We start from the raw sequence: 13,256 nt of genomic DNA, 5'->3' as shown, positions 1-13,256 counted from the left end.
TTTCCTTTCCTGGCTTAAATGCAGTATTTCTGGTTTTATTATATAATTTTTATTTATTTATATATTTATTTATTTTATTATTATACTTTAGAGACAGGATCTTGTCTGGTACCAAGGCTGGAGTGCAGTGGCACTATCATAGCTCACTGTGGCTTGGAACAACTGAGCTCAGGCAATCCTGCTGTCTTAGTGTCCTGAGTATCTAGGACTATAGGTATGCACTGCCACATCCAGCTAATGAAGAAAAATTGTTTCTTTTTCTGTAGAGATGTGGTCTTTCTATGTTGCCCAAATTGGTTCTGAACTCCTGGACTTAATCGATCCTCCTATCTGGGGCTCCCAAACCAGTTTGTGTTTGTCTCTTTGTTTGTCGTTGGTGTTGTTTAATAACTAAAAAGGAGAGGCCTAAGTTTCTTCAAGTCTCCAGGGAAAGATTTATTGCTGAATAATAAACATTTCAAGTATTAGCCTATAACTATTTCTTGCTTTTTTTTTTTTTTTTTTCCTGATACAGAGTCTTGCTTTGTTGTCCAGGCTGGAGTGCAGTGGCGCCATCTCATTCACTGCAGTCTCTGCCTCCTGGGTTCCAGCGATTCTTCTGCCTCAGCCTCTTGGGTAGCTGGGACTACGGGCGCCCACCACCATGCCGGGCTTATTGTTCTAGTTTTAGTAGAGATGGGTTTCACCATGTTGGCAAGGCTTGTCTTAAACTCCTGACCTCAAGTCATCTACCTGCCTTGGCCTCCCAAGGTGCTGGGATTACAGGGGTGAGCCACTGTGTCCAGCTGACATTCTTCATACCAGGTATAGATTTTAGTTTTAAAGTAGGTGATTCAGCTCTTTTGACCATGTATTGGAGAGTATTGGTTTGTCGGATCCTTTATTTTTTACTTCCATCTTTACAGTTTGAGTAAAAATTCCAATTCATTGTTATAGATTTCTGCCCAATATTGCCCTCTTGTTTTATCTTGGTGTCTGAATTAGTACCCAAAAGATGGCAGTTTCTTGGTTGAGCAGAAGTCATAGCCTAGGGGTGAAAGAAGCTATCTTTGAGACTGGATGCCTCTTATAGGGAAGAAGATCATTACCTAGATCTCAGCTTCTGTCTCCAACAGTCAGCTTTCTACAATCCTACAAAATCCTTTCCTCAACCATTATTTCTTCTCCTGTGTTCATTTCTCTTGTTTCTTACGTTGGATTTCTCAAAAGAATATGGCCTTTTCTACTGCATTCTCTAATGTTTTAGAGCCAGACTTCTGTGCTCACTACTTTCTTGAAAGTTGTGCTCTCAAAGACATTTAAAAATGTCCGGTTGCCACATTCAATGGCATTTTCTTGTTGATATGTTTCTGGCCACATTTAACATTGACAGCTGTTCATTGAGGCGATATAATAGTTCAGTTTAGCTTTAGAGTTTAATAGCCTTTTAGGGGAACAGCTCTCAAATTTTTATTTCCGGGTATGTTCGTACTTCCCAGATTAGAGGCCTGCATTTCCAGCTGTCTGCTAGGTACCCCTGTGTACCACTGTTACTTCAGCCCATAGGAATGTCAGCTTTCTGTTTCTGCTTTCTAGAGTTATACTAATGGCATTACTATTCTTGTAGTCATCCGAGCTTAAAACCTTACAGATAACTGACTCTTTGTTTTGTTTTAAATAATCTTTATTTATTTTTATTATTATTTTTGAAACAGAACCTCTGCCTCTGCCTCCCGGGTTTAAACTATTCTCCTTCCACAGCCTCCTGAGTAGCTGGGACTACAGGCACGCACCACCACACCCGGCTAATTTTTGAATTTTTAATAGAGATGGAGTTTCACTGTATTGGCCAGGCTGGTCTCGAACTCCCAACCTCAGATGATTTTCCGCCTTGGCCTCCCAAAGTGCTGGGATTATAGGTGTGAGCCACTGGACATGGCCTAATAATCAGTCTTTTTTAGTTTTCCATTTTACTTGTATTCTCTTATATGTCCACTACTATACTCTTCTTGCTATCATCACATTAGTTCTGCATTATCCTGTGCCTACACTGATTAATTATCTGGCTTTCCCTGCTCTCCATACTCCTCTATGTGATTGGTCTTCTTGAAACACAGTTCTTATGCTATTCACTTATTATTATTTTTGATTTTCTTTGCCTTTTGAATAAAATCTAGGCTTTTAAGCCTGACATTCAAGGCCTGGTCAATGAAGAAATTGGTATGGATGGAAAGAAAGAATGGAGAATAATTCAGGTTTGATGCTTGACTCTGCAGTGGTGGGGTGATGAAGCTCAGCTGTTAGTCAAATAATTCATTTTTGAACTTGGATATATTAACAGACTTTGGATACCCATTCTAGGTGTAAAGCACTGGATTATAATATCTGTATCATTGTAGTACTGTTTCTGTATTAATTTTCCTTTCTTAAGTAATTGACATGGCCCTCATTCTACAGGGGCTTAGGTCCTTCCTTGTCATCATTTTACATTTATGTATTTTGCGTATTTTCCTCTGCTGCTTTTGTTCTGTTTTTTTTTCTGCAATCTATAAATCTGCCTCTTCAGAATAATTCTTGCCACTCTCAACCAAAAAAACACTAGTAGTTTTAAATGCTAGTTTGGTTTGAATAACTGTTCATGACTTGTAAATTTGCTTTATCCTTTATAGGAAGGACCATTACGACCTGTTCTTGAATACATTGATCTAGTCAGCAGTGATGATGAAGAGCCTAGCACCTCTCATACAGATGTAAGTACATTACATTTGATTTGCATTTCTTCAGTTATGTCTTTTAAGAGGTGTTCTGTAAAGAGAGTTATCAAATCAGTGATGCCGTTTAGAAATAGCGAGTTCTATTAGAATGGGCTAAAATAGGTAGTCCAAGGAGTCCTTTGCCCAGATCTCCTACTTCTAGTTTTTTTCTTCTACTTTGGGTGAGGATATGAAAAAATGATAATATGACTGGGAAATGGTAAGCCTTAGAGGTGATATCTGATAAAAGGGAAATGGAATAAAAACTTCAAGCTTAATTGATTCCTCTTTCCCTTCTCTTTTCCTGTATTCTTCCTCAGGTACCCTATAATACTGGATTCTTTTGTTCCAGAGCCACATGACCACAGAAAATTTGTTTTATCTTAGGAAAAAGGATATGTAAAGATCCTTTAAGCAATGGAAGGTGTGAGAAGGGTTTATAGGAAATATATGACTTCAGTCGTCATCCCTTGAACCTTGTCTGTGCCCCACATATTTGGAGTTATCTTACCTGTGATGTACTGGTTGTGGGTTTGACCCTAGGAACAATACTTCCCTTGCTCTGAGAATTGAACTAGTTGAGCCCTTTGTAGCAGTCTTGCCTTTCATTTGTCCTTGTTTTAGCTCAAACTTCTGTTAATGGGCTGTTTTCTTGTTGGATTAGAGAACTCTTAGTTATTGTTCAAAGTGACCACAAAGCTTCTTGCTCTGTGATACAGGGTATTGAGACCTGGACTTGGAATCAGAATATCTGGGTTTGAGTCCCAGCTTTACTCTTTACAAATTCTGTGACTTTGGATAAATTAAGTAACCTTTTAATCTCCGTTTTTTAATCAAATAGGAATAATACCTACCTCACAGGGTTGTTGTGAGGGTGAAATGAGGTAACAAATTATAACTCTGTATAACCACCCAACGTAAAGTCGGACTATACAACTGGAAAATTTTGTTATTCATGTAGAATGAATGACAGAATTTTCAAAGGGGCTTAAAAATGACTCTAATGGGGGAGTTTTAGATTTTTTTTTTCTTCTCAGTGGAACTTTCCTTAAGTTGTCTCTGCCATCATTAGCTTCTTGCGTATTTTGAATAGAACTTACATATCTTGAATGGAATGTTTTTTTCCTTTATTCCTATGAGTGGTCTCAGCACTTATTCTTATACTAACACGGGACCAAACAGCAGGCCAGGGTAGCACCACGTGAGCTGAGCTTGTTTTTACACTCTCCTTTCTTGTAAACAGAGTCCCAGATTAATGCCAATAGTTGATATTGGGATATTGGGTCTTTGGGGTAGTGAAGCTTGTGGATTTGACTTCTCTGATTCCTTTTGCTGACCTTGAGTGGATTGTACCTTTCATTGTTAATTATAATAATTTAAAAATTGAGTTCTACTTACTGGACATGAATCTCTGCACTTGAAAGTTAACATATTAAAAGCGTATTTTTTTTCTTCCTTGGTTTTCTTGTTCATGTGGATAACCCAGAGAATGCCTGAATCTAAGGTGCCATCCTCTGAGAATCATCGCCCAGAAATGTGCGCTAGCTGCAATGTTCCTCTTCCCATTGGAGATAGCAGCTCCTTCTCTGGGAGTTGTTCCAGCAGTCCAGAAAGGATAGTTTCTCAAACTTCCTCTGTTGAGAACCCATTGGAGAACCAGAAAAATGATCAAAATAATTCAGATACTAAGATCTCTGAGACACAGACCCTTAAATCATCACAGAATTTTCACACTCTGCCTTCATCTCCACTTCTGGTCCCCCAGGAATCTTTGGCCTCTTCTGAGGTCAAAGAGAATTTACATATAGATTCTTCTTCAGCTTCACAGCATGGACAGGATGCCATCCTCTATCTCCAGACACAAGTAGCTGAGATGTCCCGAGTGATACGTGATCTGCAGTCCAGGAGCTGTTTTAGATTTCATCATTCTAGGCCAAATGAGAACTCCTCAGTTCCTTGGGACATCTCCACCTCTAAGGAGGAAAATTTATCCACAGTTGAAGAAGAAATTGATTACAAATCACCATCAGCTGATGACAAAGGGCAGCCATCTGACCCCAGCCAATCTAGTTTCACGGGTCTTTTGAAGAGAATGGAACAAAGAGGTGTTATAAAAAGGGTGACATTACAATCAGAAGCGGAATCATGTGAAGGGAAACCTGATTGTGTGACCTCTAAAAAACGTTTGGTTCCTCCATTGCATCCTCTTCTGAGAATTGCCACCACTGAGGTTTTTAAAGACCCTGCTGATTGTCATCCTTCTTCCTTCATGGGACACAGAGTATATCCTGTGGCCAAGGACACCTCTCCTTTCCAACCAAACCCACCAGCTGAAGGCCCCATTGTAGAAGCATTAGAACACAGCAAAAGAGGAAACACAACATCCCCTCTAGATTCTACCTCAAAAGAAATGGAGGTCATGGGTTGTAGATTTTACCATGCTGCCTCAATTGCAGCTCGAGCTGCTAGCTACATGGCCTATATGACTCAATATCAGCGTAAACTCTGGGAAGACATGGAAGATCTGGTTCATGACCCAGAGTTTGATCGTGGAAAAGCAAGATGCATTATATCTGATGGTATGGATGCAGGCCTTTGGCAACTTTGTACTACTAGGGACATAATGGATTCTGTAGTCAGAGTTATGGCCATGGCCATAGACTACAGAAGGCAGGCCTGGCTTCGACTTACATCTCTCACTAAGAAAACCCAGGAGAAGATCTCCCACTTGCCCTTTGATGGTACTTCCCTTTTTGGACAAGATGTAAAAGCTGTTGTTGCAGAAGAGAACAGTATAAAAGAAAATGACTATAAAGATCACAATAAATACTATAATCAGCATCGATACTTTTATAGTCATGATCAGAAAGCACATTATCACAACAGAGGATATTCCAAAGGGGATTGGTACAAACCTCGAAACCACCCCTATAGATACAGAAAGAAGGGAGAGTCTCCAGAACGCCATGGGTATAAGAATTAATAACCTGTTATGTTCAGCAGGATAGTCATTCAAGATCTTAACTATTTTACTTGTTCCTCCTGTACAAACAGGATCTACAGGTAGGAAATCATCTAAAAAACTGAGTGCATGTCTGGAATGATCACAGCTGACTTTTGAATTCTAGACTTTTGAAATGAAATATATAATAAAGAGACTCATGATTTATTGGCCAAGTGAGCAGTGGAGACTTTCTTGAAAGGAGGGTTGAACAAATATTTATCCATTATTTCTGGTCCAAAATAAGTTTGGATGAGGACCACTCAGGAATCTGAATCCTCTTGTGATTAAAGAAAAATATAAAGGTCTGTTCCTCAGGAAAATCTTATTTGTAAACTGAGGACTAGCAGATTTTGAATCTAGAAATAACCTAATACTAGATCTCTGTTTACTAAGACCAGAAGTAAATCCTTCATTTTTAGGTTATCAGTGCTTCCTTGTTCAGGGTTCAGTTTGACAGATCCTCACAAAATGACACATCTGTTACAATGTCTTTATGTCAAGATGGTCAACTCACCAAGAGTTCATACTACTATCAAGCTCTGTGAGACTTCAGAATCAGCCGTGAAGCTTTGGGTCAACTAGAATTCAAATCAAATTTTGCCAAATGCAGTTTGCTTCCCTTTGGAATGACTAGATGTCACAGGTCTACTATGGACACCAATTGGAAAAAGACTTCTATCTGTAACATCTCTGTAGAAATTGCACAGTATCTTCATCAAGACTTTGATGGCCACCATACCATCACTACTCATAAAGCTACATGTGAGAGAATTCTTTGTTGTCATCAATCCTAATAATCTTTGACCTATCAAGCTCTCATATCAAGCTGTATGACTGAGTCATGGTAGTCTCTCACTATAAGCTGGGCCTTTCACCAAGATGGCCTTCTTAAACGACCTATCTTCTAGACATGTAATTCTTTTGAGCTTGATAGTGCATCACATTCTAAATTCAAAAAAGTTATGCACATCAGTGCCCTGGAAGTAAAGGATGTTACTTACACCATCCAGGCATGCAAATCTGAACTCTTAAGAGCAAGAATTCCAAACATGCCTGACAATCTTGTCCTCTTATTGTCATAAAGAGGGATACCATCCATCTAGATTTTATTGAGAATCCTTAAGATTTAAAGCATAGCTGTGGATGTAGTGAAGAGAGCAAGCCACACAGTTCTGTTTCTGGATATCTAAGTGATGATATCCATTAATGATTTGAAAGGCTGAAATCAAGACTTAAGCGATACATTCTTGGTTAATCGGTTAATTTAGTCAGACTCCTAGTGTAATAGATGGCTTATCTTTTTGCTCCCAATTGGTCCCAGTAATAGTTTTTCACCGTACTGGAACTGGCAGCAGATACCTCAATTAAATGTCCCACAGTATCTTCTCTTTAGACTCAAGGTAGTGGATGTATGATATATCAGCCCCTAGATCCATGTCTTCACAGCATGACATCAGGAATGGAGAATATGTCAAGTTTGAGGGGTCTGAATACATCACCTGGTATTATTTACTTTGCAGCCAAAAACAGTTGTTTTTCTTTTTATTGACAAACTTAATACTATAACTTCTGCATTTTTTAATCTTGATCAAGGCATTTTGTGTATACTACTAATGGAATATGGCACTATTTTATGGTTTATGTGGTTTCTTTTCTTGCCATAGTTCTTTCACAGTGGTAATTGACATTTTCTCTGGTGCCACACTTTTTTATAGTTTATTGGAAGCTCATTTCTTACTGCCTCATTGTAATCATATTCAGCATCCATTTTTAAATCTGCTTTTCTTCCTTATTTGTGCTACAGTGGTTGAAGGCATAAATTTTCCTACTTGGAAGAAATTATTTTGTCAGATAACTTCACGATACTGGTCTTGTTTGTCCTATTTGTAGATTAAACTTGAACTTTTCTTAATAAAGAGGATGTCATTTTGCAAATTTAGCCCAGTCATATAAAGAATTAATATTTACCTTATTTTCTTTTGTATTTTACACAAAGTTTTATTTCTGCTTCTGTGGAAATAGGTCCATGCCAGTGTTCTCTACAAGCTGTCTTTCAAACCAAATTCTAGAAGAATATTGGTTACCTGAAAAGAAACCAAGGCCTGAGAAATCATACATAGATTTTTGTAGCTTATGTGTGCTCCATCAATCAAGCAATCTCATGTGCTCTTGATATTGGCACTGTAGTTTTGTCTTAGAGGATTTGCCGCTAGCAAGTTCCCGACTAGCTAAGGCTACTTCAGACTCTTTACTTTCCATTTCTCCCCTTTTCCTTCCGTGAATTAGATGCTGTGTCATAAACTTGGTGGTTTTTGAAATACCCTTATTTCAAACCTTAAACTAAACCAAAATAAGTTATGCCTGAAAATGTGATTGTCTGAAACTATTTTGGCACTTCCCTTTAGTGTGCTTCTCCTCCCCTTTGCCTTTTAAATTGTGGTTAAAAAAAAGACATGTAAAGCTTAGCACCTTAACCATTTTTTAAGCCTATAGTAGTGTTGACTATATTCACATTGTTGCACAGTTCTGTTCTCAAGTATTGGTAGGATGATGTTGCTGTTCTCTTTTCCTCTTGTGATATTTATGTTGCTCAGTAATTAAGTAAAAGTATCCTTTCTTAGTTACTCTCACTGATATGCCCAAGTATCTCCAAATACTCTGTTTTACTCAAAGTGTAAAGGTATTGGGAAATCATCAAATTGGTGACCAACTAGTTCTGAAAGGATTTGATAAGTTTAATAGGGATGGGGGCAGAATGCAGATTAGGAAGAGTTTTTAGCTATAGATTAGTTTCTTGACTGCAAAAGAAATACCCTTAATGTGTTTATTTTTTATTATTTTAAAATCTCTGGCATACTTGAATGATGATAATGTTATAAAACTTAAAGCGGGGATTTGGTCTAGGGAGATGACCCCAATAGAATCAGAAACTCTTAATTAGTCAGATAATAAATATTCATATTATGCCTGCCATGTGCAGAGCCTGTAGCAAAATTCTCTACTAGGCCAGCCTCTAATGTTTAAATACCTCTAGGTTTTCTAGGAGGCCTCGGAATCGTTGCAAGTTTAATGATCTGGTATTCTCAAAAAGGATGTATCTAATGATCTTTTTTCTTCAAATGTTATTTCTTGATTAGATATAAAATGTATACAGAGACAATATGGTTTCTTGTCGTTACTGTGTATAGAGAAGTACTGTTTCCATTTTTATATGAAGTGCCTTTTTAAATTCTACCCTTTTCTTTAAAACTTAAACTTTGATGTCTTGCCTATATTGCTGGTGATATTTATGTGAGTTTTGTACAGTGGTTTAATCGTGTACTTTATTATTGTGTCATTTGTACAATTGCACTATCTAAATGTACTCCCTTCTGAATGTTAATTTGTTTTCTTTATAGCACTGTTGATTCATTTCAGAAGGTTGTAGAATACCTTCCTCCCCCTTATTTAACTAACTAGACAGTAGTTCCTTTTCATTATTAATGAGTGGCCAATTTTGGGGGGCCTAAGGCAGCTTTGTTTTCTGTAGATATGTTCTAGGTTTTCTGATTGTCTCATATCTAACCTTGTTTTTAGCCATGGTAACACAACTTATATTTGATAAGTGGATGTGTTTACTTGGTTAGAATAAGCAAGGGCATTTTTAAAAAGCAGTAAATTTGCTGACACTTTATCTTTTTCTTTTTTTTTTTTAAAGACTGAATGACAGCTTCCTTATCAGTATAATTACATTTAAATTCTTTTTTTTTTTTTTTAAACTGTGTGGCAGCTTCTTTATCAGTATAATTCCATTTATTTACTTAGCCCTCAAAATGACATTTTGAAGGGAGCATAAACTCTTTCAGGCTACTTGGACACTGTTTAGTATTCGGTATTAATACTACACTAATAATTTACTGAGTGATACCTAAGTGACCTGATTGATAATGTCCTTAAGGACCTGATACAGCCAGGATAACCTCTCAGGTAATGTAAACAAGGAGGTTGAAAAAGACATTCCAGAATCCCTTTGTCTGCTAAAATTGGGTACTGATGTGGATAGACATGACGTTCATTATTCTTGAAGATAAAACTAGTTGACTAGGATTCTGATGAAGGCTTGATATTGTGGATTAGATCTTTGTAGAAATCGTTTAAAGATTGCAATAAGTGAAATCTTTTTTGGTTTGTTTTTGTTTTTGTTTGAGATGGAATTTCGCTCTTACCCAGGCTGGAGTGCAATAGAGTGCTCACTGCAACCTCTGCCTCCCGGGTTCAAGCAATTCTCCTGCCTCAACCTTCCGAGTAACTGGATTACAGTCATGTGCACCATGCCTGGCTAATTTTGTATTTTTGGTAGAGACAGGGTTTCTCCATGTTGGTCAGGCTGGTTTCAAACTCCCGACCTCAGGTGATCTTCCCTCCTCGGCCTCCCAAAGTGCTGGGATTGCAGGCGTGAGCCACTGCGCCCAGCTGTGAAATCTTTTATTTATGTGAGGCGTATTTTGCCACAGTCTTGCACTGTTTAGGTTCTCTTGCCTTTTGGAATTTACCATTCTGTACTTAATGTTAGTGGCTAGTCCAGTAATTGATTGTCTCATCTGTATGCATCTTATGCATGTGATTCAATTGACTAGATCAATTCTGTATGGTTTATCATAGTAGATACACAAACCAGTCTTTATTTTTTACTAAGAAAATATATAGGTGGAAGTTGTTATGATTATTGTATTGAATGCAAATCTTTTTATTATTTTTCCAGATATATTGAGTTTTATAAACCATTAAAATATTATTTTATGAAATTTCCCTTCCTGGATGGATGAAGAGAGTATTGTTTTATTAAATCTTATCTTATTAGTGGGAGATATTTGTACTTCTTTATCTTTTCATTTACTTGATTTTTGTTGTAATGAAAACTTTAGAAGTGTTTGGTACCATTGAGATAACTTATTACTGGAAATTTGCTTCCTGTGGGATGTATCTGGAAGTGGTCACAGCCCAACCATGTCCTTTTGATGTTGTTAGCATATCAGTTATTCTTTGTTTGGATCTTTTCTTCTCCTGTATTCGGCACCTCTTTCTGAAAGAATGTCTGATCTTCCCATAATCTCTTCGATGTACATTATATTTTTTATTCTATCAGTGTATACTAGGCAAGATTTTGATGTGGCTTTGTGTTTGTATATTTAAATACCATGTCTTAAACATTGTTAGAAGAGATATTCTAGTTTCTTCTAATGTCCCTTTTCAAAAAAATATAGCCAGTCCAATATCTCAAACTATACTTTGGTTTTTGAACTTAAATCAACTTTTAGTGCTGCCTTGCTTAATGGTAGTATTATTTTCTCATTTCTACATGTTCACACAAATTTGTTATGTATGGTTTATAGTCAGATGCATCTTATAAAAAATTTTGAAGCCCATCCCCATGGATTTATTATAGTATAACTGTGATATATTGTATTTTAAAGTTAACCCATTTTCTCTGGGTTTTAAGGGCTTAACAGGTTGAGGTAACTATTTCAAATGGTCTATTGGGTGTTTTGATACTTTGTCAAGAATTCAATAAGAATTTTCAGGTTGTCTGTATTTTCTTTTAGGACTTTGGAGATCTTTCAAGTTGTGTTGTTTTCTTGTATTCCTGAGTATATTCCTTTGGTTAATGAAAGTAAATAGTTTATATTTGGTGATACTTTTAAAAATTATACTTTGACCTTAACTGCTTCAAGTATTATGTTATAGGTTTAGTTAGTAGTCCTTTTGTAAGACTTAACTTTCATATGCTCTCCTTTCTCCATGAGCTATCATAGTACTTTTTTCTTTCATTACCTGTAAAAGTGGCTCTACTACAGCATTCACCTTTAAGGGCTACAGCTAGGTAGACCTTTTGTTAACTCTACTTTTATTTGTGATGGCTATGTTTCACACTACCTTGATTTATAAATGTAGTAATGTGTTAAATAATTATCATGTTGTGGTCCCTTAATACCTCTTTTGATTGGTGAGGTAACAGTGATGTGGATGATGAAATAAAATAATAAAAACATTTACCCAAGTCACTAAACACAGTTTGCAATTCATTTTTTTTTAACATATTTAATTTACATTTAACTACTGTTAGGTATGCAGACCATTCCTTTCTGCCTTCACTATAGTTATAATATATAAGTAGTTTCATTTAGATTCTTGGCACAGAGTGGCCTGAATATTGATCTTTCTTTAATGGCTTAGAACAACTTCTATGTATTCTAACAGGTCTTGGAAGCATATTTGTAGCCTTGTGTCTAATTGTCATCTTCCTGCCTGGGAAGGCAGAAGAATCTACATTTGTATAGCCTTTAGTACAGGCTCCGTGCTGGTTGCAAGGCACTCTTGAGAGAGAAATTCATTGTTACTTTGCAGATGAAGAACTGAAATTAAGAGTCATTAAGCAACTTGCTCAGGTGGTGGAACTGAGCTTTAAATACAGACTTTTTCCAGTCTCAATTCAACATTATGCTAGCCTGCCTCCATGTGTTTTTCAAAGTCCTATTCAAGTCTTCTATGGTAAATTAATTTTACATACACAAATCTTGTTCTTTTCAGAACTTTGTTTATGGCTTTACTGTCACCCCATTAGTATTTGATGTGTTATATTAACTAATTCGTGATTATTTCACTTGTCATATCAGGAACCTTATCCTGTTCTACTGAGGTTTCACTGTGCTGGACTGTTTATTATTGATTCATAGTCATTGGTTTCTGTTTCCATTCATTTTCAGCACTGATTATGTTAACCGTATTGTTAGTGTTTTTTCTTTGTTCTGACTTATTACATTCATTTTGTTTCATATATACACTTTTTTTTTTTAAACTGGCATTTTGAGGTTATTGGTTTAATGGAAGGAAAATGGAATGGTGTAAAGCACATGGTATTTGAATTCCAAAGGCCTTGATCCTCAGTATTAGCAAGTCACTTATTCTCTTAGCCTCAGTTTTCCTACTCTCAAATGAGGTAATATCCAAAAGTACTTTGAAAACACTAAAGCCTGATGTAGATTTCCTTTTTTAAGTAATTGTGCTGTTTCTATTCATATTCATAGATTTCTTGTAAATATAGGATGGTATTGGATATAGATACATATATTTTAAAATGTATTTGACAGCATGCAAATGTTCATTTCATGCCATGTGATCATATTTCCCCTTTTATGTTTTTCAAGTCTATCTTACAAGCCTAACCATGTACTAAGTCATTAAAAGATGTATTTAAAGTAAAATAGTCTCTTTTCTCAAGTACAAGCTAAGAAATGCTCATAATAAACAATAATAAGAGAATGTAGAATGAAGAGCTAGAGTGTATATGTATGTGTATATGATTTTTGATAGATGGTATTTTGTTACTTTATATCTGTTGAAAATCTTTGTCAAACATCTTTTTCAGTAACTGCTATGTGCCGGCAGGTACTGAGAGAGGTCTGAGAATACTGAGGGTTAATAAGAGATGGTATATTCTCAAGAGAAATAAATACCAGTAAAGTATAAGAGCAACTGTCCTG

At 36.5% G+C, this 13,256-nt stretch overlaps 1 protein-coding gene across 3 annotated transcripts in view; it reads left to right on the top strand.

The window, feature by feature from the left end:
• Positions 1 to 13,256, top strand: part of ZNF451 (zinc finger protein 451) — an 83,137-nt gene that overhangs the window by 7,411 nt on the left and 62,470 nt on the right. For 2 of the 3 annotated variants that reach the window (XM_017512009.2, XM_017512010.2), the window contains one exon: positions 2,649 to 2,729. In XM_017512009.2, the coding sequence (XP_017367498.1) occupies positions 2,649 to 2,729 (81 nt within the window). Of the gene's footprint in view, positions 1 to 2,648; positions 2,730 to 4,218; positions 12,978 to 13,256 lie in introns of those variants that run through there. The other variant, XM_017512014.2, reaches the window with a different exon arrangement.

This window comes from Cebus imitator, unplaced genomic scaffold (genome assembly GCF_001604975.1).
Source record: "Cebus imitator isolate Cc_AM_T3 unplaced genomic scaffold, Cebus_imitator-1.0 Scaffold460, whole genome shotgun sequence".
Taxonomy (NCBI): Eukaryota; Metazoa; Chordata; class Mammalia; order Primates; family Cebidae; genus Cebus; species Cebus imitator.
This window is presented reverse-complemented; position numbering and strand designations above follow the sequence as displayed.